The following is a 22,061-nucleotide window of genomic DNA, read 5'->3' on the forward strand; positions in this document are numbered from 1 at the left end:
CATCTTCGCTCGCCTCTACTTGGTGTGGTAGGTTTCATGGTGGGTTATGGAGCAGAGAATACATCTGCCCACAGTACGTCCACAGCACCCTACAATTTCCCCATGCTGTGGGAGCTTCTATCACTCAGAAATCACGTGAATTCAAACGGTAACTGTAATCCTAAAACTATGTTCTAAATATGCTAATTTTCAGTATCAAACTTTGGATGTTGGGGGGAGCTTGGACCCCCCAATGTCCATACTATGGTTACGCCCTAGCTCAATATAGTCACTATTATGTTACTTCAGCACTTTTACTGCAAAGACCGTGGCTTTATTTGAGAGCAGCTAATGGAGGATGGTGTTGATGTGATGACTGTGTCTGACATGGCTGACTCATTTAGCCATGTTCTTCTGTCCCATTTCTCTCAGAGCCTTTAGCAGCTTCCGGTTTATGAAGTTTCTCTCCATCCATCTCCCTGCAGAGAAGAAAAAATCAGGAATGCTCCCCATATGCGGCTGCGTGTGTCAGTTTGTGTCTAAACATCACTGTCATTCATATTGATCTCATTCTAAGGAGTATGATGTAGATAAGGTTTAGTCCACAGTAAACAATTTGTCTCTCTGTCTGAGCATGTTGCTCTAAACACAACACTGAATACTGTAAAACATCATCATGTTATAATGTGTGAAGGTGTGAACATTTCTAGTAATTCCTATAAAAATACTGTGGTCCAGTATAAATGCAACACACAGGTGATGTGTTATGTCAACATGTAGTACAACAGCGCTCCCTGGTGGAACCCCGCAGAAGTGTGTGAACACAAATATATAACGACATAAATAAAGTAATTCAGATCAAATTAATTTATGTCACGTAGTGCTGAGTTCCAGTTTTGAGACACAGAACCAAGAAAAACCCACGTCATCAGTCCAGCATCCGTGCCAGAGCTGTGAATCGGGAGGGACAGAGGACAGCGGGGGAGGGACGTACGAGTCTTTAGTCAGAGATGACCACGGCACAGGAGGTCCTGAGGAGAAGAACAAACACACATCTGTCTAACGTCATGTCATGAGCTGGATATGAGAGAAAACTGAGTTCCTCTATCAGGTGTGTCATCAGTGTGTTATACTGTGTGCAGGAAAATCACAGACTGTTTAGAACCATACAGTTGAAAAGTGAAGGGGGGTGTGTGTGTGTGTGTGTGTGTGTGTGTGTGTGTGTGTGTGTGTGTGTGTGTGTGTGTGTGTGTGTGTGTGTGTGTGTCCCTCTACTGGCTGTCTGCAGCACCATCTGTACCAGTATAAAAACACAGACCAATAGCCAAGTTTTGAAATTAAGTATTAAAACGGTGTGCATGTTATTGATATGAAAAAGGGGCGTGTCGACAATAAATGTGGGTGGGTCTAAGGCAAAAACAAAACAAGATGGTCTCTTTAAATGTGGTGCTCTTTTGGGAATCAAAAAATGTTAAAATTGCAATGATGTGCAAAAATGCAGTTGTGTGTGTGTGTTTGTTACCAGGGAAAATGTTGGCAAGCAGGCAGTGTCCCAGCTCCAGGTAGCCGCTCTGTTGGTCAGAGTGTGAATCATGTAATGATAGAGTTTGTCGTACTATTTCTGAGGAAACTTTCTGCACTACACCTCTACATTTATTACACAGAAGTTACTGCCTGGAGTCATCTTAACACACCATATCATGTGTGCCAGGTACACACCATTGTACAGGTAAACAGGTAATAACCAACCAGATTTCTTCCACATCTGACTCTGACAGATACCAAGAATTAATCACTTGATCTCTCTCTTTAAATACACACTTTCTGTTCTAGTCCAAAATTTCTCCGGCCATCCAGATTCGTCCCTACAAGCGTTCTCCTAAGTGTGTTATGTGAGGGAAATTACTAATTTTTACTTTGTAATAGTTTTGTTCTTGTTCTGTTTCATTCTCATGTGAGGATAACGTCTAAGAAGGCCATGTCATGTCACTGAGATCAGTACAGAATGTTTATCTGCTTACAGAGACACAAACATGTTCTTCTGTTCAAGGTTCGTCTAAACATCTTCGAAGATCCTAAAACAAAGCCTGTTTGAACTGCCTCAAACTGCTTCTTATCGGTACACAGAATTATGTCATGCTCTGCGTTTCATATATATAGTAGTGGTTTAGTACAAGGGCTTCAGAGCGCTCTCATTATTCTATCCTGCTTTATTCTATCCTGTATTAACCATCTTTCTGTAATAAACCTTTCTACATTCAGAGGACGAGTCTGCGAGTGTTGTCTAATTTCCACGACAGTTTAGAGCTTGGAGACATACATTAGTAGTTGGAGTACACCAGATGAAGTGCACTAGTACTGTTAAAGTGTCTGTCTATCAAACACTTGCATGCCGGTTATCAGTGTTATTCATAGTAGAAGTTACTGGAACCTTGTTTTGTGTCCTGTGCTCTAATTGGTCAGTGGATATAATCCTCAGATCACACCTCCTAGATTGGTACACACACACTCACACACCTACACAGTAAAATAAAATAATGTTCACAGGAACTGACAGTAAAATAAATGCAGCTGTAAATAGCATGATGAGCGGTACCTATTAAAATGTTCAGATTGTACATAACTCTACATTCTGAGAAATAAAGGTACTAAACTCTACTCTTCTTCTCCCTGTGAAGGTGCATGTGGTGAGATTTGATTAATAAGAGTCCAGAGATGGACCTTAAATCATTGATCAATGTCAAAAATGACATAAATTATGCTTAAATTATTTAGAACAAACATATCCAGATCATTTAGATGTTTTTTTACTTAATAACTAGTTTTTTACTTTACTTACTAGTGATATAAACATGTTGGTTTTTTTTACGTGTAAACAAGGATAAAAAATAATTTAAAAATAATTTAAATTTTACAATGTGTTCATTTAAGAAAATTGTGAACATTCAGGTCTTAAAAATTTAATCTTGATGACCATTTTAAAAAACAGCATATATATTTATATATGCACAGTATAACGATATTCTTGACATTTATAATTTTATGCAGTTTAGGACACAATGATGATGCGGCTGATTTTGGAGATTAAAGAAATCTTTCATTTCTGCCTTTGTGTAGATGGTTTGTAAAGATATACTGGAGACACTGAGAATGGCACACAGTCTCGTGAGCAGCAGACATCAGGAGAATCTGTCAGTAATTATCATTAGATATGTAAAGTTTTCTTAGGGTTTTTATTCTTTCTAAACAACATACAAGACGAATCACTGCATCAGAAACGGCTATAATGAATGAATAAATATATGTATTAACTTCCTGAAGCACTAGAACTGTATTCATTGTTTTAAACTTGTGTTGAGAATAACCATTTTCTTTTTCGTAAATAAGAAGCCCAGAAGATCTCCATCAGCTCCTCCAGTGGACGCTCCAGAGTATCCATGAAGGAATGGAAGGGCATGTTGATGATGTAAATGAGGATGTGACTGGTCTTTATAGGCTACCGAAGATGGAGAGAGGTCGAGGGGGCGTTCATTTTAAAATATCTGGCTTTAAATGATTCGGTGGTGTTATCAGATACGTAAGGATTTTTTTTTTTTTACACGGCGAACTCACATTTCAGTTCAGCTGGTTGTATTTCTTCTGTGCCTTTATGCACTTTCACATACAGTATATTCACTCATGATATTATGTAGAAGATTTATATTATCACATACACACAGTGTTTTGGATATGAGGAGGTAAACAGTGTGTATGTGTAACTTTTCTCTTTATTTGCTTGAACACAGGAAAAGAACAGGTTTGTGTTACCAAATTAAAGTTATTATTATTATTGCTGCTAGTATTATACAAATGATACTAAGAAAATGGTTTTGTCTTGTTGTTTAAAGTCAAATTTAACAACAACAGAAGATTCTTAGCACATTGGCAAAGCTACAGTTTACTCAGGTGTAGTATTTTAAACCATTCAGTATGTGGTGAACTCAGTTTGTGAAATACAGGGGTCCTTAAGCGTTTTAATTACATTCAGTATATTACTGGATTTTACAGAAGGACATAAATGTAGTGCACACGTTTACAATCTGTAATGCTAAGTTTAACCATTTATGTTCTTCTATACAAGCGTTCACTTCCTGTCATTACTGTGGATTATAAACATGGTCCAATAGCTAATTAGGTGAAAGCAATACATGAGGCACTGATTAGAACATTTTAGAGTGCATTTTCACATCTGTGCTCCACCTTTCTGATCTAAAACCCAAGCTGAAATATTCATTGTTTTGTCTCTTACTGCTTTTTTCCTTTCCCCTCAGAGATGACGTGCTCCGGCACCGCCCTGGAGAACCACTCGGACCACGAGCCATCGTACAGGCACACGTCCGGGTGTCCACACAGGTGTGCTGCGAGTACGATGTGGCAGGCCGTGACCCCCGAACCACACGTCACCCAGAAGGGCTTCTGAAGGTCGACGCTTGCATTTCGGAACATCTCCTTTAGCTCCTCCACCGGACGCTCCAGTCCTGAAGAATCCATGAAAGAAGGAAAGGGCATGTTGATGCTGCCCGGGATGTGACCGGGTTCCGTGCCTGAGATAGAGGGGGGGGGGGGGGTGTAAAGGTTCAGGAATAAAGTGTTAGAGGAAAATAGTCAATGACATGGTGATGTGATTCCATTTTCATTTATTAAAGAGCCTTTCATAGTTACATGTAATGTTGTGGAATGTCAGAAAAACAGTGTCTGTTCTCACTCGGGTTATAGCAGTCCTTCCCTCACCATATCATCTACCCATCTCTCTATTAATCGGCCTGTCTCTCTATCTAAAGATCATCTATTTATCTATAGACCATATCACCTACCCATCTATCTATTAATCAATCGGTCTGTCCATCTAGCAAAATATCACCTACCTATCTATCTATCTATCTAACATATCATCTATCTGTCCATCCAAAGATCATCTATCTAATAAGGAAAATGTGTGATTAAAGTTTTCATCTGTAATCAAAACCGTATTTGTAATAAAACAAGACTTTACTGTTAATTGAACGCAGGTATTAAAAAACAGCACGTGACACTACAGTGTTTACCTTCTCGCGGTTCAGGCTCGAGCCCCCGGAAGCGTCCTTCCACTCTCGCGTCTACCAGCTGGAACTTCCGGTTGGTGAGGTTCTGCAGGACGTCTTCGTACGTTTTCACCCACGCCGCGTTCCTCTCGGCCCTGAACTGCGCGCGCTCCGGTGCGGAGAGCAGGTCTGTGACCGGGTGGCCCTCGTGCAGCCAGTTCTTCATCCCGCCGTTCAGCACCGACACGGACCGGTGACCGAAGAAGCGGAACATCCACCACACGCGCGGCGCCGCGAACGAGCCGAAGTCGCTGCAGTCGTACACGACCACGTGCGTGTTGTTCCCGACGCCCAGATTTCCCACGTAGTCGGCGAACTCGTCCTCCCCGGGCAGCATGTGATCATACGGGGACGACCTGTCGCAGCACTCGTCTATGTCGAAGAACGACGCGCCCGGGATGTGACGCTGCGCGAACTCCTCACGCGCATCCCGTTTTAGTTTCGGTAAGTACCACGAGGCGTCCAGAACCCGCAAACTCGGTACCACGCGCTTGTTTTTCAGCGCTTCGGCTAACCATTTAGCACCGACCAGAGTCTTCACCTGACCGGCCATGACACCCCGCTCATCGACTGATTCACAAAAGAATCGGTTCTTTTGAACTCCTTTTTCTTCATCGAATCCCACGAATCGGTTCTCAAGCACAAACTCAACATTTTCAAAAAATATTAACCACTACACCACCTGAAACTGAAACTTATTAATAAACTAATTAATAATTTGCTGTAAAATTAAAAACTATATTTACCATATATAATTAAAATATGCGTATAGCAAATATAGACACATATATATAACAGACAAAATATTAATGTCAAATAAAACTCGTGGAGCAAGACAGTTGCAGTGAAAAGGGGTTTTTGATAGAAATAACACTTTTTTGACAATTCATCATCACAAACATATGACTTTAAAATAACAAAATAACAAGTAGATTTTAAAAAATCATAACGAACTGTATTTATATTTAAAAAGATGTAGAATATGTTTTGCATGTCATCTCATTAATTTTTTAATGAAATACAGCATTAGAGATCTTTATGATTTATTATTATTATTATTATTATTATTATTATTATTATTATTTTCCTTCAAAACAGGAAGTTACAAATAAAATAAACAAACATTTTTTGATGTTTTAACAGGGTGTCCATTTGTTTTTATTTGGGATATAATGGATCACTCATCACAATTCGATTCAAATCAATTCTCAGAATATCTGGAACAAAGTTTGAATGAAGATAAATGATGACTGAAAAGACAAATTTTTTATTCATGAATCATAAACCATGCAAAACGATGATCGACTGAAACATAATGAGCTCTGTAGCAGAGACTTAGGCATTGTTTTAACTGAAAATAGAGCTCCAAAGTCAACCAAAATGCCTGAGTTCTTCTGGTGTTCCAACAGTGTGACTACGTTAGATGTACAATTAATAGAATGCTGAATCCCACGATGTGAATCGCACATTTCAATGATGCACATCACATTTTTGCATCTCAGTGCATCGTTACACCCCTAGTTTTTAGGAATGGATTGATTTGCGTTCAAGCATAGAGCTGATTTGATATAAAGTGAACGTTCCATCCACATCCATGCAACTCATAATTCGATTTCTCTTGGAATGAAACAACATCAGGTCTCTGTACTCTCACTCTGACATTTAAAACATGTCAAACTTTCATTTCCAGCCTGATGTGAACTGTAGATATATTGAATTTAAACTGTCAAATTGTCACGAGGTTGAGGAGCCATTTTTTTTTTTATCTGTGTGTTCCAGTCATGAGAATGTGATTAAACCCTCTTGACCCTTTTATTATAATATGTGTGTTATATTTATGTTTAAACCTGAGTAATTTATGAAGAGTGATATGCTGGTGTTTTGATGTTTTAAATGGGGTCACTAGAGATTTTGCTTTTTATATTCTTGCCATTAGTAAATTGTGGTAGAGACGTGCATCAGGACTGGGATCTTATGGAAACTGAACCCTCCTCCACCCTGTGTGCACAGAATTTGCATGTTCTCCCCATGCTTCGGGGTTTCCTCAGGGTACAACGGTTTCCTCCCCCAGTCCAAGGACATGCGCTGTAGGCTGACTAGCATTTCCAAATTGTCTCTTGTGTGTAACTGTGTGTGTGAGACTGTGCCCAGCAGTGGGTTGGCACCCCGTCCAGGGTGTTCCCTGCCTTGTCTCCCGAGTCCCCTGAGACAGGTTCCAGGCTCCCCGTGACCCTATGCAGGGTCGGGATGATGGATGACTTGGCACCAACAATTTGATTATCCCAACTCAATTTTACATTTCAGATGAAACAGCTCACAGAAAACAGAGATACGTTTATGGTTAACATAAGGGTTTTATTCATATTTTTCATAATTAAGAAAAAAAAATAAAGTTGCCAAGGAATGAAATTATCTAATGAAGTTGCAGGCTGCATACATAACCCATGTTGACTTGCCCTAGATTTACTTAATGATTAGGTGTACAAGCTGAGATACATATGTTTATAGAAAGCTAACAGTTATTTTATCGAGAGCATCGCTGCACTATAATTGAAAACATACAAGACATTGCAAAAGTTAAATCTCCAATTTTATATATGTGGTTGTTTAAAAAAATCAACTTATTTTAGTATGTGGAATCTTACTGTGTTATGGTACTGGATCAAGTTAAGTAAATTAAGTTAATAAAATGTAATGTCACTGCCTTTCATAATAACTAAAATCCAATGGGAATTGTGTAATTGTTCAAAGAGTAGATTTCTTTATAACTTCAAATACTCAATACTGGATTTTAAAATGCAGTCTTTACAGTTTATTCAATAATATACTTTTGTTTAAGGCATGTATTTTTTGGCTTTCATTCTGGGGATGATCTGCATGTCTCTAACATCGTTGTGCTGTAGCAGCCAACACAGGTATCTTTCTGTACCCATTCCCCAGCCACTTGTAGACAAAGGCATGACTTTCCTCATGTTGATGTACCATTTGTATGATTCCTCTGGCACAGCATGGTGTCGTAGGGCTTCTTGTACCATCTCAGGGGTGGAGTGTCGTTCCCCAAGCCCTACTGTCTCCCCCAACCCCAAGAGCAAATCAGCGGCTTTTGCTTTGGTTTCACTAGAACCTTCAACATAAGCTTGGTAGAAGGGCACACTGAGGTGATCCATTTCTGTCAACCACACAGCTCCACCATACTTTTCAATCAAGACTGATTCTCCTTTGCGAGTAAGCTTTCTACCAAACTGAGGCTGCCCCTCTTGTACCCATTCAATACAGTCAGAGGATGGCATCATTGGAATGGCTTGCTCCAGAGTCACTCTTGGGAGTGGTTTCTCCATCCTCTTCATCAGATCCTGTGCATGAGACAGCATTCCTGCTGTACTTAGGATGATCTTTGAGTGATTTTTTAACATCGCCTGAGTCAAGTGGACCACATAGCCTTCTGCTATGCTAATGCCAGCATCCATGTCACCAAGCAGCTCACATTCAACATGGTAGAACTGATTCAGATGAGTAGCATCAGGGTCCTCTCCTCGAAAGCTGGGGGAGACATAGTATGCCCCTGGAAGTCCCTCCTGAAATCGTAAGAAGTATTCAAGCACAAATTGCATGGAGTCAGCCAAGTACACATCTTGACCTAGCATATTTACAAAAACAGGCTCTGAGTCAGATCCTAAGCCCATTGGTGAAGAAATGGTGTCAGTTGTGATTGGTGTCAGAGCATAGGAGTACTTGCATTTGTTTCTGAAGTAATCGACCGTGCTGTGGAATAGAGTATTTTGGATCTGAAAGAGATTGCGGTACCATTGGCTCTTGATGGCTAATATGGAGTGACTTTGAGGTTTTTCCCAAGTGCGAGGTGGAGTTGTCTTTGTGATTTTTGCGTGGATCTCATTAAGAGCATCTGCACTTGCTGGAGGACCATCAACAGATGTGACATATCCAGGATAGATTGGGCAGAACTGAGCAAGCACAGCGGGAGGCATTTCACCTGGCTTTGTGACAATTGGAATTAACTTGGCATGGGCATAGTTGATTTCCAAACCCTCAAATATGAGGGCCACACCTCTTGCACCCATTCCCTCTTCCAGAAGTTGAGCTACTTTCCGTGTGGCCAAGATGAGGGCTGTGTAGTCATTCTTGTCTAGACGGAAGATGTCACTTGATAGTGGTCGCCTTGGCACCAGAACAGTAAAGCCAGGTGTATTAGGGAATGGAGTAAGAAAGGCTACATGTTGATTGTCTTCCCAGACACGCCAATGTTTCTCCTCCCCTCTCACGATGCGTGAAAAAAGTCCACTGTCCGATGGATCTCCATGGTAATCATAGTAAGATGGAGCATTGGGTGTTGGGAGCTGAGCCCTGATCTTTGCCTGTACTTGGTCAAGGAATGCATCCTCACAACGTGGGCCACTCTTTGAACTGCAGTAGCCAGGGTCATGAATGTGGAATTCCTCTTCCCTGGTAAGATAAGCTTTCCAGTTTGGGTCTAGGCCATAAAGTGGTAGGATTTTGATAAGAGCAGGCTTGTCTGGTTGGGGTCTAAGCACAAGGGCACAGCGGTACACTCCTAGTTTCTCACAAAGCAAGTTAGCAACTGTTTGTGCACTTAATAACATTGCCACATAGTCAGGCACAGTTAAGTGAAAAATACTGTTTGGTCCATTTAAGGCCTTTCGAGTGAGAATGGTTGTTCCTGGGGTCCATGGTTCAGAATACAAATAAGCTACTAGTTCATCAGTTTCCCAAATCACATTTGCAAATTTCATCATCGGTCTGAAGACTTCAGCTCGAACAACACCACTGTTCATTGATGCAACAAACATTACTCCAGCATTTGTTTCAACTACAGCTTCACCTTGGTGATCAACAGCAATGATTCCGGCACATTTTGCATCCAGAACCTCGTAAATCACTTCTCGGCAGGCTTGCCTTAAATTGTATCCTTTGAGGTTGTAGAGACTAGCTACTTTATGAGCAACTGTATGACGTAAGAATGCATCGCCATCACCAGAGCATGTCACAGCTAGTTTATCATCAGCATATATTCCAGCCCCGACAATCGCTGTGTCTCCAACTCTACCTTTCCACTTGCCTACTAACCCCCCTGTGGATGTGGCTGCTGCTAGCTTGCCCCAACAATCCAGAGCAACTGCACCTACAGTTTGAGGATGGTTGTTTGTATTTCCACTTAGTTTCATTGCGAGTTCCTTATATCTTAAATCAGTGTGAAAGTAGTCTGTTTTCATTGGCTTTTCTTTTTCTGAGAGACCACTCAAAAACTCCTGAGCGCCATCACCTGTTAGTAATGCATGGTTGCTCTTTTCCATGACATGACGGGCTGCTTTCACTGGGTTCTTTACATTGTACAAGCAAGCCACTGATCCAGACTTCTTTTTGTGTCCATCCACAATAGTAGCCTCCATCTCATGCTGGGCATTTTGGTTGTACACAGAGCCCTTACCTGCATTAAATAAGAAACAGTCTTCTAAAGCAGCGACACTTCGCTGCACTGCATCCAAACTACTGCCTCCATGGCTTAGTACTCTCGCTCCCAGTGTAACTGCTGTGTGAAGGGCAAATTCGATAACCCCAACCACCTTACTGCTCAACGTCATTTCCTCTCCTGCTCCACCATGAATCACCAGGGTGAAATCTGGCTTTCCTGTGAGAGTAGAACCTAGGGATTGTTTTTCCTCCACCTTATTACATTCATTTGTGGAATCATTTGCTTCAATGCCATTTGATTCTTCGTCTGTTCCCAGAAGGCATTCAATGGCTCCCATCTGTCCGGCAATTGCATACTTTATTGACAGAAGCATCACCAACTTTATGTTTAGTTCGAGACACTGTTTGAGTTTTCCTAAGATGCCGGCAAATGTTCCCTTTGCATTCAGCACAAGACGGACCTTGTCCTTCTTGCCGAGGTAGGTAACAGCTAGCTGGTCAGTTGCATAGACATTGCCAACAGCACATTCAACACCTTCCATCAGATCTGATCCAGTCAGGTAGATGGAGGGGCATCCAAAAAGATCTAGAAATTTCTTAAGTGGGTTGTCTTGGCTCATACCATTGCGCAATACAGCTAAATGAGGCCCTACACCACTGCCACTTTTAGTGTCTTTGATATGTTTTTTGTGCTCCATGAATGCTAAGTGGAACTGTTGAAAGAGCTCCTTGGTATGGTGAGGGACATCATCTGGCCCTATGCAGGACACCAGGGCTGTAACTAGCTGACGAGACAGCATTGTGACTGAATATGTGGGATCACAGCGACCATGTTTGTAGTGTCGCATATGAGTAGGGGTCACCATGATGTATCTATCGGCTGATTCTCCGAGAGTTTGCCTTAGAGAGAGCTGCAGTGCAAAATTGATCCATGCATCATATAAACCTCTGTGACCCCTTAGAGTGGTGAAAACATCTGGGTAAGCTGAAACTTCAAAGGTAACGATGGGGTTACTTGCTTCTGAAAGTGGGTAAAGAGGTTGAGCCAGCAGTTTAATACCTCCTAGTGGGAACTGAAGAGATTTTGGGTGGGAAATGGTATGATCTGATCCATCTATATGTTCTATAGTTAGGGACTCTGAAACGTTCCATACACGTCCAACCATGAGACCAGCCACCATGCCATCCAGGGCACTGTGTTCAAACAGCATGCCAGTTACACCATCTTTGAACACCACCATGTTTACCACCTGTAGAGAAAATGTCAATAATTGCATATCAATTTCAACTCGCATGTACCTTTTAATGAAGCAAAGGTGGTTTGGAATGAAAAAATATTTCCTTGCTACACTGAAATACACTGTATGGTCAAAAGTATGTGGAAACTTGGCCATCACACCCTGTGTGTTTGTTGTACATCCCATTTCAAAACCATGGGATTTAATATTGAGTTCATCCTCTTTACCACAATAATAGCCTCCACTCTTCTGGGAAGGCTTTCCACCAGATTTTGGAACATGGCTATCAGGATTTGTGCCCATTCAGCCAAAAGAACATTAGTGAGGTCAGGAACTGCTGTGCGGGAGAGCAGGCCTGGTTCACAGTTGTTTTACAGCCTGGTTCCCAATTTAGTTCAAAGGTAATTAAAGGTGTTAAGTGTAATATACTGAGATTGAGGAGTTGGATTAATATTAACTCTTATTCACAGACGCGAAGTACCAGAATACAATAGTAACGGCCGGCTTAACTGAACATAAGCATAAAGCAACTCAACACTTCCCTTCTGTACTAATGCTCAGCGTTAACATAACCTGCTTTACCAGAGAATGCGTCTACTGGTCATACTCCCAATAACACTTACATTACTACATTAAGGGATCTGTGCAGGGCACTCAGGTTCTTCTACTCCAACTTGGCAAACCATGTTTTTATGGACCTCAATATGGACCACACAGGGACATTGTCATGCTGGATCAGGTTTAGTTCCGGTGAAGGGAAATTGTAATGCTACAGCACACAAAGACATTCTAAAAATTGTATGCTTCCACCTTTGTGGCAACAATTTGGGAAAGTATATGGATGTGCTGGTCAGGTATCTACATATTTTTAGTCATATTTGATGTTAAAGATGAGATGAGGAAAGTGTCCTGTGCCATGTGCCAAAATGGAGAGATTTAAAGCCAGGTTTAAACTGTATGATTTTTGATCATATGTTGCTGTCATAGACAACATTTGTTTGTTTTTATGCAAACCCATTTTCTGCACAAGAAAGGTCTATCATTAAAGTATCGACATCATATAATTCCAGGATTTTAATGAGATCACATCTAGTATAAAGAGTAATAATCTTACAATAGCACTGAAATCACACAGTCTTAAGACCAGCTTTAGAAAATTAAGAAGCTATCTATCTCAGGCCACACCACACTCACTTCCTGGTTATGCAAAAAGAATAGTTTCAAAAGCATCCACATTTATTTTCCACATACCTTGTCATAGTACCTCAGACACCTGCTGTTCCCTCCTCCTAAACGGACCACGTTGAGGATATCTGCAAGATCCACTGGTGCAGAGCAGTCTTCCAGTGACAGAGCTAGAATGGCACTCTCCATCACTCCAAGTGATTCTGCTGCTTCACCACCAGCTTTCAGGATCTCCTCCCTAACGGCATACCATGCTCGACGATTAAGGGCAGATAAACCGCAGATTGTGGAAGGATCATGAATAGCCGATGCAGTTGGAAGATGCATAACATGTTCTAGCTGGGTGTAGAGGTTAGGAAGAGGCACAGGTGAGATCTTGCCTGCTTCACTACAACTCTTTATAATCTGAATTGGAAATACACCTCCTTGGCAGATCACAATGGCATGGAGGCTTCCTGGATACACCTGAGAATAAAATTAGGAATATTTGAACTGTTGTTATGAAAGTATATTCAAATGTACTATTCAGACGGGATTAGCGTTCTGTGTATATGTCTGCTAAATAATGTCAGAGTACTTCTGATCTGATAAATCAAAGAGATGAATATGTCTTCACATACTACACATCTCATTTTAATACACACTGATTGTTTTTATTTTTATTTTATGCGCTTGTTGTAAGGGGTGTGGCCGTGTAGGTCAAATAACCACCATAACATGTCTGTAGACTGTACCTGTGCAAGAACCTCAGTAACTTACCTAAGACCCCGTAAGCATTGCTTTTCTGACATGTCCTTTTAAACTTTGTCTATATTTTATTAGTCTGCATCTTAAATGGTTTTGATGGGAGACAATAGGTAGTGTCTTTATACTGATCACAAAAACCTCTTTTCCAACATGTGCAACAAATACAGTCTTTACCAACATGTCAGTTCGGATGGGATGCATATTACTCGGCACATCCTTACCTTGATGTGATCCTGATGTTTACCTGGTAAACGACTGGCAGCAAACACCTCTGACTGTTGCGTGCGCTCTGTAGGTACATCACCCTCGACAAGCCAGGGCTCACTGTACAGCTTGGCTACAGCCCACAGCAGAGTGGTAGCCCTCTCAAGCTGTGCACACTCTCCCTGGGTTTTGGATGGAGGCAGCACTGAGGGAATCGCTGTGGAGGTCGGCAGGGAGTCGAAACAGGACAGGAGACGCTGTTTGAATTGATCAGTCACCCAGTTCTCGTGGCCGGAGAGAGTGGATTTCAGCTGCTTCTGTACGTCCTTGAGGGCCTCTGTTTGCTGGGAAAGAGCACTTTTATAGTGGACATACTCCTCTGGACTCAGGATGAGCTGAAGCACCCGGCTCGCTTCGTTCAAGGTGATGTCTAAGTCGGGAACAGGATAATCGAGTAGCGCCATCCTGAGGACAAGAGAACCAAGGACCGTATTTCTTTGATCACTTCCTAAACCAGGTTATACATGTAAATTATCAACTAATAAGACATCTAGAAATTAGTTCATGAGCATGTATAACAGTTGAGTGCAGAAGTTTTGCATCTCTGTGATTTTTACATTTTTTTTAAAAAAGGAAACAATTAAATGTTGCTATTTCATTTCCATCTGAATTCCCCATCACTGAATATTTACTTCTGCTTATTTTTCCTGAGATGTTTAGGTTTGTTCTGCCCTGCTGCTCATCTGACATTTTCCTTTATGATTATTTATCCATTATTTTGTCCCTTTATTTGTCCTTATTTTATTCAATCTATTCATTCAATTCAATTACATTTTATTTACAGTATATAAGCACTTTTAACAGTGGACATTGTCACAAAGCAGCTTTACAGAAATATATAAATTCAGGATATAGATTTTAAGTGTATGAATTTATCTCTAATGAGCAGCCAGAGGCAACGGTGGTGAGGAAAAACTCCCTGAGACGATATGAGGAAGAAACCTTGAGAGGACTCAAATTCAACAAGGAACCCGTCCTCATCAGGGTGACACCAGATAGTGCGATTATAAATAAATACACCCCTCCTATAAATGTGCTAATACTACATCCTCAAATAGTACCGTTGTGTAACCAGGAAATTCATTACAGTTTCTACATGAAGTCTGTTTTGTTGAACTTCTCCACAGTTCACTGATGGAGACTTGAGTGCAAAACTGTTCATAAAGCCATCTTCATAGTTTTTAAGTGAAACTCTCCTCAGTAATCTTATTCATTCTCTTTCATGTATTTAATTTGTATTTTCTCCTACTTATTTTGCCCATATTTTTTTTGCCTGATTGCGAATATGAGTATGTTTCGGTAAGCACAGTGAGGAACATGTGACTCATAAATATAAATCACTTTAGAATGATCTCTTCACAGTTCACATGATCTGCAGCACCTCGTTGTTTAGACCAAAATTCAATAAATTCATTATCTCATTTTCTCAAACCAGCGACGTCTTTCACTGAAATTCCAGTGCAACACAGAGGCTTTAAGGGGACATTTTTCTCAGTGCCCGAGAGAAACTTTTGTTTCCAACATAATTAACCTGGCACAATGTTTGCGTGTCATTGAAACACGACCCCAGTACTTTAATATCATTTTGTCTGAGTATGATATAGCTCTTGTAAAGATGCTTCTTAATGTACAACAGTGATAATTAGCATTAATTATATTGTATTCTTAGCAACACCTAAACAATTTCTTAGACACAGTAGAGAACAAAAATCCATTACACAGCTACGCAATCCACACTTAGGAATCAATTAGAGATTTACAAGATTTTGTCATTGATTTAACATAAATAAAGTGTGTGTCTGTGAAAGAGCTGTTACTATAAAGAAATAATTCAATACTCTCTGACCAATCAGAATCCAGAACTCAACAGCACTGTGGGATAAGTATTCATTTTAAACCAAATTTCACAGGATGATCTTAAGGTGAATTTTCTCCAGATTTATACATTTGGATCTTGATGCACTTCTATACTTATTATAGAACATATATATAAATTTTCACTCACCTCAGAGCAGAATGTCAGATTCAAGCCGTGTACTGAAGCAAACACAAGATTTGTTGCAGAAGACAAACAGGACGAAGGCTGTAACACAGACAGTGTGACTTTAATTACAGAATTTAATTTCCTACCTCCTTGTACAGGCGGAGTTTATCCCTGCCCCATGTGTTCACCTCACCATTCTTTACAGTCTAAATCAGCAATGTAGCAAAATGAGGAGCTGCTAAATATCAGAAACACATATACAGTACTGTGCAAAAGTTTTGACAAACGGCACATAAGATCTTTATGCACATCTTGTCTTATATGTTTGGGACTTCTGTATTGTTGAGTTGTTTTAGATTTCCGAATATTATTTTTCCAACAAAAAAAAAAAAATGTCACAAAAAATGTGTGTATGTTAGTAAAGAAAGCACATTTTAAATAATAATACACTTTTCAGACAGAAACATAATGAAGTCTGTTGGGTTTGAGCTGTCCGAGTCAGAGTCTCCAGAAGAACTCCAGCAGATTCTCCAACATGATTAACTCATTTCCTTATAAAACTGCACACAGTGTATACACCTGAGACAGCTCAGGGCTTTTGTTGCTATTGTTGCTGTTGTTGTTGTTGTTGTTAAGCAAAGGGTTTTCACAGCAGATATTGACTTTATTTAGTTTATTACGGTTTACTGCTCCTTATAGAAATATTTTTATGTAGAAATGTTTAATTTCATTATTTTTGAACGTCTTGCTGCATTCCTTTACGCGTGTTTAAGACTTTTGCACAGTCCTATACACCGTGAATACAGTGTTTTGTTTTACTTTAGTGTCTCCGTTAGTAAAAATGAAAGCTGAAGTATATACAGAGATAATTTAATTCATAACCATGTGGTCTAGTGGTACAATCTCATAGTCCATTAAAAAATATATATGAGTAATATGAACAGTACATATTTGTGGATTACACTTTAACAATACTAAGCATGCTATTTTGGAACAACTTGTGACAACATAAGTTTATTTAAACTGTAATTGAGCTGTGTTTAAATATATCTGAAATGCCTTTAGTAGCGCCTCTTAGTGTTTTTATTTTTAACACAACTCGAGTTGCACTCAGGTAGTTTTAAATTAGTCATTTTTAAACAGCATTGCTACGCACTGTTTACATTTTATATGATAAATAATTTTTTTTAACTTATTGAAGCATACTTAAAAATAGATTTTAATTCGACAAATAAGGAAATAAAGTGTGTTATCTAAAAAGTTTAAATTATTTATAGTTTAAATTATGTTTTAGTACATAAAAGAGGTGCAGTTCAGTGATTTTATTTCACCACATTAAGTGTATTTCCTTACAGCATGCTGAAGTATAATTTAAAGGGTTAGAGTTAGAAAAAAAGTATATTTTAAGCTTATTTCCTGATGGTACAGGGAATTAAATATTCACTTTTAATCTTCAAAGTATACTATTTATAAACTTAATAGTTATGAACTATAATTTGAAATACTTCAGTACTGGAGCTGATAATAAATGCACTGTGATACTTTAAAGTCTTGTTATTCATACACTAGTAAATTTGCCATATTATCTCGTTTTAGCCTAATAGTTTAATGTGACAGGCACTTTTATCATCTTGGTCATCTCTGTGATCAGATTTTCAGTCAATTTCACTTCTACACACAAAACCTGTCAGATGCTGGAGGTTTATTTGTTAAGGATCTGGAAAAAAAAAACCATGTGACTCTCACTGTCCACATGTGATCTCACACCTGAGAACTCAACACAACTTTCTCTTAGTAAAGTGTCAGTGTTATTGTATGCAGTTGCAGTGCTGGATTTAAAATATCCGGGGTAAAGCCTTAAAGGATCTAGAGAGTGTAGAAAAGAGATCATAAACATACACTGGTGACTCAGTTCTGATTTTTCTAGCTTATAAAAACTGTTAACCTTAATCTGATAACGTATTGAAGCATGTATATCAGATCTGTGGCATTCAGGATTTTATTAATAATATTTTGTAAGTGTCATTATATAAGCTAATATCATAGTATACTTATAAGTGTCATCTTATCTATGAAACTGTCATAATTTGATTAAAAGGACACCGTTTTTAAAGGACTAATATGTAAATAATAATAATAATAATAAATAAATAAATTGCCGTTTGATATGAAAATCACATGCAAATAAATGGCAGGTGTCACACTGACTCATTTGCATATTAGCTGCTATTGTAATACAAAGAAAATACATTGTATTATTGATATTTAGCTTTTAAACATGTTTAATTTGATTGTAATATGGGTAATTCGTTTTTTCTTTTAAATAAATATTTTCTTTTTAAATTTTTGACCTCCGGAATAATTTTGTCTGTTGCGGGGGAGGGAAAAAGCGGGTGGTCACGTGGTGTTGGTCTTCCGGTGCCGGAACCGAGGGCTGTTTGCAGCTCTGCCTTGGAATAAAGGACGAAACCTTTTTATAAACTTCCTTAACGTAGGTATTTCTGTTAAAGTTATTAAAATGTGATTGTTTCTGTGGTCTGGACATATATATATATTTTAGTTTAATAATTCTATTTCCGGTGTTGTTTAGTTATGAAAGGTCACCGAGTGAGGTGTTAGCTAGCGAGTTAGCCACCTAGCTGTAACGGTTCCGATTTAAATATTTGATGTGTGTGTGTTTTATTTATTTATTATTAATATTTTTTACAGATTATGATTAGCTAATGATTAAATGGAAGTTTAAAAACACGGTTACATGCTGATTAGTCCTGCTGTGAACAGGGTCGGTGAGTTTAAACATTGATTTGAAGTCGATTTATAATGATTTAACTGCTGATTGTGTGAATAAATCACATTCGTTTGTTTGTTTGTTTGTTTCTTACACAAGTAAATGATTTTCTCGCCGCAACATAATCCCAAATTCTTCTTCACTCCCTGTACATGCACTCTGTTTAAGGAATGATGTAGTCACATGAGGTAGAAGTATGACGTCATGAATAAACTGTGTGTGTGTTGGAGTAAAATACTGAGTGACGAGGTGGTGTGATGAAGCCGAGTTACTGTTACCCCCCAAAGTTGATTGTTTTCCTGTAACAGCATGTCCCCGTGTTTTATTCCTCTCATACTGTAGCAATTTCCCAACAATTACCATTTTTATTTATAGTGAAGAACTCCTCATGCTTTATCTCTACATAAAACGCTGTGAAAGTTACATTCTAGCAGCTATAAACAGTCGCTCCCTCACCGGCTTTCACTGGAGACTCCGTCCCTAAATCAACACCTTCTGACCAATCAGAGTCCAGGATTCAACAGGCTGCTCAATTATGATGCTGTTTTATTAATTTATAAAAAATAAAAAAAAAACACACACACGGTGGTGGTTTAACGCTGTGCTGAAGGAGACGAGACTCGCCGACAGACTGATAAAGTCCTCACATCGCTGACAAACTAGATCTCATCTTCACAAAACTACCGTTAAACTTCGCAGTGTGCTTTAACACTGCTGATATTCCTACACCTATTTATAGGCGCTTTTTAAAAATAATTGCATTCATGTATGTAAATAAAACCAGAACATCCCCTCTTTCACTGTTATTATAACAGTAAATAATTATGACTAACTTTTTCACTGTGTGATCTGATCTGCCATACACGTCTAATTAGGGATAGGAATAAATGTGTGAAATGATAATGTATGCGCTAGAAAGTGAAATGTTTGGTTGTAAATATGGATTTTAAGGAAATCGGTTTTAAAAGTACGACATGTTTTAATGAGTTTCCCCTCAGGTTAGTGTGATTTATAAAGGAAACGGACGTGTTTATATTTTAATGACACTCAAACTGACCAAGAAGAAGAAATTTTTTTTGTTGTTGTTGTTCCTGATCTATGACATGGAGTGATTGTGAAGGGGGCGGAGCTTCAAGTCTTCTTTAGATTTGTTATGTAGCAGATCATGCAGTGGAGATGAATGGACAAAACCATTTTGATATTTTTAAATATAAAGCAAGAGTATTTATAGATCATTTATCATAAATTTATTCACAAATCATGAAATATGATTGATGCGAGTACCTGCGAGTCTTTCCATAAAGTAGACATTACACTTCCTGTTTATCAAATCCAGTTTAATAATATTGTAGTGGGTGTGGATTAGAGGATCACATTTTTGGTCTTTTTTCCATGTCCTGTAGGTGTTTGTGTGAGTGAGAGACTCTGAGAGCTCTCCCTGATGGGCGGCTGGTCCCGCGGTGCGGTGCTGGAGCTGTACCGAGCGCTGCTCCGCGCAGGGCGCCACCTGCAGTACACCGACCGCAACTACTACAGACGCACCATCGCCCGCGAGTTCAGACGCTGCCAGTCGCTCAGCGAGCCTCGAGAGAAAGAGGAGGCACTGAAGAGGGGACAGTTCTTCCTCAACAGCCGTCTGGGAGGACTCATCTAGACCCGAGCAGCAGGTAAATGTCACACAAGTTTTAGAGGAGTGTAAGTACTGTGTATCCTGCTGGGTAAATTGGATTTAGGGTCTTTAATCTAACTGGGTGCACTAACGTTTGCCTTCACGTTTTCTGCATTCTGTCTGAGTTTCTGCTAAATGATTTACGTCCTGATGAGGATCAGATGACGTTATTTATGTAAAAGCACATGAATCTAAGCTGAGTACTGGTGTTAGTGGTGAGTTAGAGTCTCTCTCTCTCTCTCTCTCTCTCTCTGGTGAAGGATGGCCGGAGTGAACGGAGATCGGAAAGGTAAGAAAGATGACAACGGCCTTAGCTCAGCCATCGACTTTGTGCTGTCCAACGCCAAGCTGGTGCTGGGGGTCGGCGGAGCCGCCATGCTTGGCATCGCTACACTCGCTGTCAAGAGAGTAAGTGTGTGTGTGGTGGGGGGGGGGTGATAGGGTATATGGGGGTGTGTGTGTAATATGGTCCATAGATTACTCACTCTTTAAGCTCTGTAGCTTTCCTTTTTCTAATGTTCAGAGATTACCTGATCTAATGCTTTCTATATGTTCTACACATTACATGTTCCGTAGACATGATAGTTCCATAAGTTCAATAGGACACCTGATCCATAGGTTCTATAGGATATCTGATCCATAAGTTCTATAGGATATCTGGTCCATAGGATCCTGGAGCTGTTTACGCCTTCTTTTTTTTTTTTCTTTTTTTTTTTACACCTGTATATGGTTTTCAGATTTCCAGTAAGGTGTAAAGATGTTCTGCTGGTCTTTCTCTCTCTGAACTCCTCTATGCTCACTCTTCTTGTGTGTTGTTGTGTCTCAGATGTACGACCGATCCCTCAGCGCTCCCTCCAGCCCCACCAAAACCAACCATTCAGGAAAGAGGAGCTGGGAGGAGCCGAGTTGGCTGGGGTCATCGCCACGGACGCTGAACCACGACATGAAGCATAACGTCAGCCGGTCACTGCAGACGCTCCCCACGTCCTCCAGCTCGTTTCAGACTGGTAAAGTGGTCTTTATTATTTGCACCGCCCTCACAATGTTAGTGTGCTTCTACCTGTTTTCATCGGGTGGTAATTTAACCAGCACGTGCGTGTGTGTATGTGTGTTCAGATTTTCCACAGAGGACAGCAGGACGTCCCAGCAGCAGCAGGAGCAGTAGTAAAGCGGCGCTGCAGCGGGGGCGGATGCGTCTGTCTCTGCAGGAGCACCTGTGGGCGTTTTATCACGAGCGTGTGAACATCTCGCCCGAGGAGCAGCAGGCAGCTCGACATGCTGCCCTCGACATCTGTGCAGAGCTCCGAGCCTTCATCCACACCAAAGTGCCAGACATGCCACTCCGAGACATGTACCTCAGCGGCAGCCTCTACCATGACCTGCAGGTCAGCGATCAAAATAATAATAATAATAATACTGATGATGATGATGATGATGATGCCAGATAATAATCTCTCTGTGTAGGTGGTGTCGGCGGATCACGCTCAGCTGATGGTTCCTCTGATCCTGGAGAAGAGTCTGTGGTCCTTTATTCCCGGTGAGGAGACCATCATGAACGTTCCCGGGTTCTGGCTCGTGCGTCGTGAGAACCTGGAGTACTTCCCTCGCGCCTGTAGCTATTGGGACCGCTGCCTGATTG

General features: G+C 40.1%; 4 protein-coding genes across 4 annotated transcripts in view; 2 read left to right on the forward strand and 2 right to left on the reverse strand.

Moving 5' to 3' along the window:
• Nucleotides 1-3,730: 3,730 nt before the first annotated feature.
• Nucleotides 3,731-5,704, reverse strand: LOC128615601 (3-mercaptopyruvate sulfurtransferase). Its single transcript, XM_053637823.1, has 2 exons — nt 5,064-5,704; nt 3,731-4,562 (listed from the first exon to the last, which is right to left on the reverse strand). Exons 1-2 carry the CDS (start codon nt 5,650-5,652, stop codon nt 4,264-4,266), a joined length of 888 nt encoding a protein of 295 aa, XP_053493798.1. The 5' UTR covers nt 5,653-5,704; the 3' UTR covers nt 3,731-4,263.
• A 1,463-nt stretch (nt 5,705-7,167) lies between these two features.
• si:ch211-256m1.8 (uncharacterized) lies at nt 7,168-13,159 on the reverse strand. Its single transcript, XM_053638866.1, has 2 exons — nt 13,037-13,159; nt 7,168-11,797 (listed from the first exon to the last, which is right to left on the reverse strand). The coding sequence occupies exons 1-2, from the start codon at nt 13,157-13,159 to the stop codon at nt 7,934-7,936; spliced, it is 3,987 nt and encodes a 1,328-aa protein (XP_053494841.1). The 3' UTR covers nt 7,168-7,933.
• Nucleotides 13,160-18,358: 5,199 nt separating this feature from the next.
• Nucleotides 18,359-20,407, forward strand: LOC128615628 (MIEF1 upstream open reading frame protein-like). The gene is made up of 2 exons (XM_053637855.1): nt 18,359-18,456; nt 20,157-20,407. The coding sequence occupies exon 2, from the start codon at nt 20,195-20,197 to the stop codon at nt 20,405-20,407; it is 213 nt and encodes a 70-aa protein (XP_053493830.1). The 5' UTR covers nt 18,359-18,456; nt 20,157-20,194.
• A 276-nt stretch (nt 20,408-20,683) lies between these two features.
• The window catches only part of mief1 (mitochondrial elongation factor 1), a 3,795-nt gene continuing 2,417 nt past the window's right edge, over nt 20,684-22,061 (forward strand). Inside the window, exons 1-4 of the mRNA XM_053637775.1 lie at nt 20,684-20,830; nt 21,249-21,429; nt 21,539-21,807; nt 21,887-22,061. The exon at nt 21,887-22,061 is cut by the window's right edge and continues 2,417 nt beyond it. Coding sequence (XP_053493750.1) covers nt 20,684-20,830; nt 21,249-21,429; nt 21,539-21,807; nt 21,887-22,061 — 772 coding nt within the window. The remainder of the gene's footprint in view (nt 20,831-21,248; nt 21,430-21,538; nt 21,808-21,886) is intronic.

Source organism: Ictalurus furcatus, chromosome 12 (assembly GCF_023375685.1).
Source record: "Ictalurus furcatus strain D&B chromosome 12, Billie_1.0, whole genome shotgun sequence".
NCBI classification, from domain to species: Eukaryota; Metazoa; Chordata; class Actinopteri; order Siluriformes; family Ictaluridae; genus Ictalurus; species Ictalurus furcatus.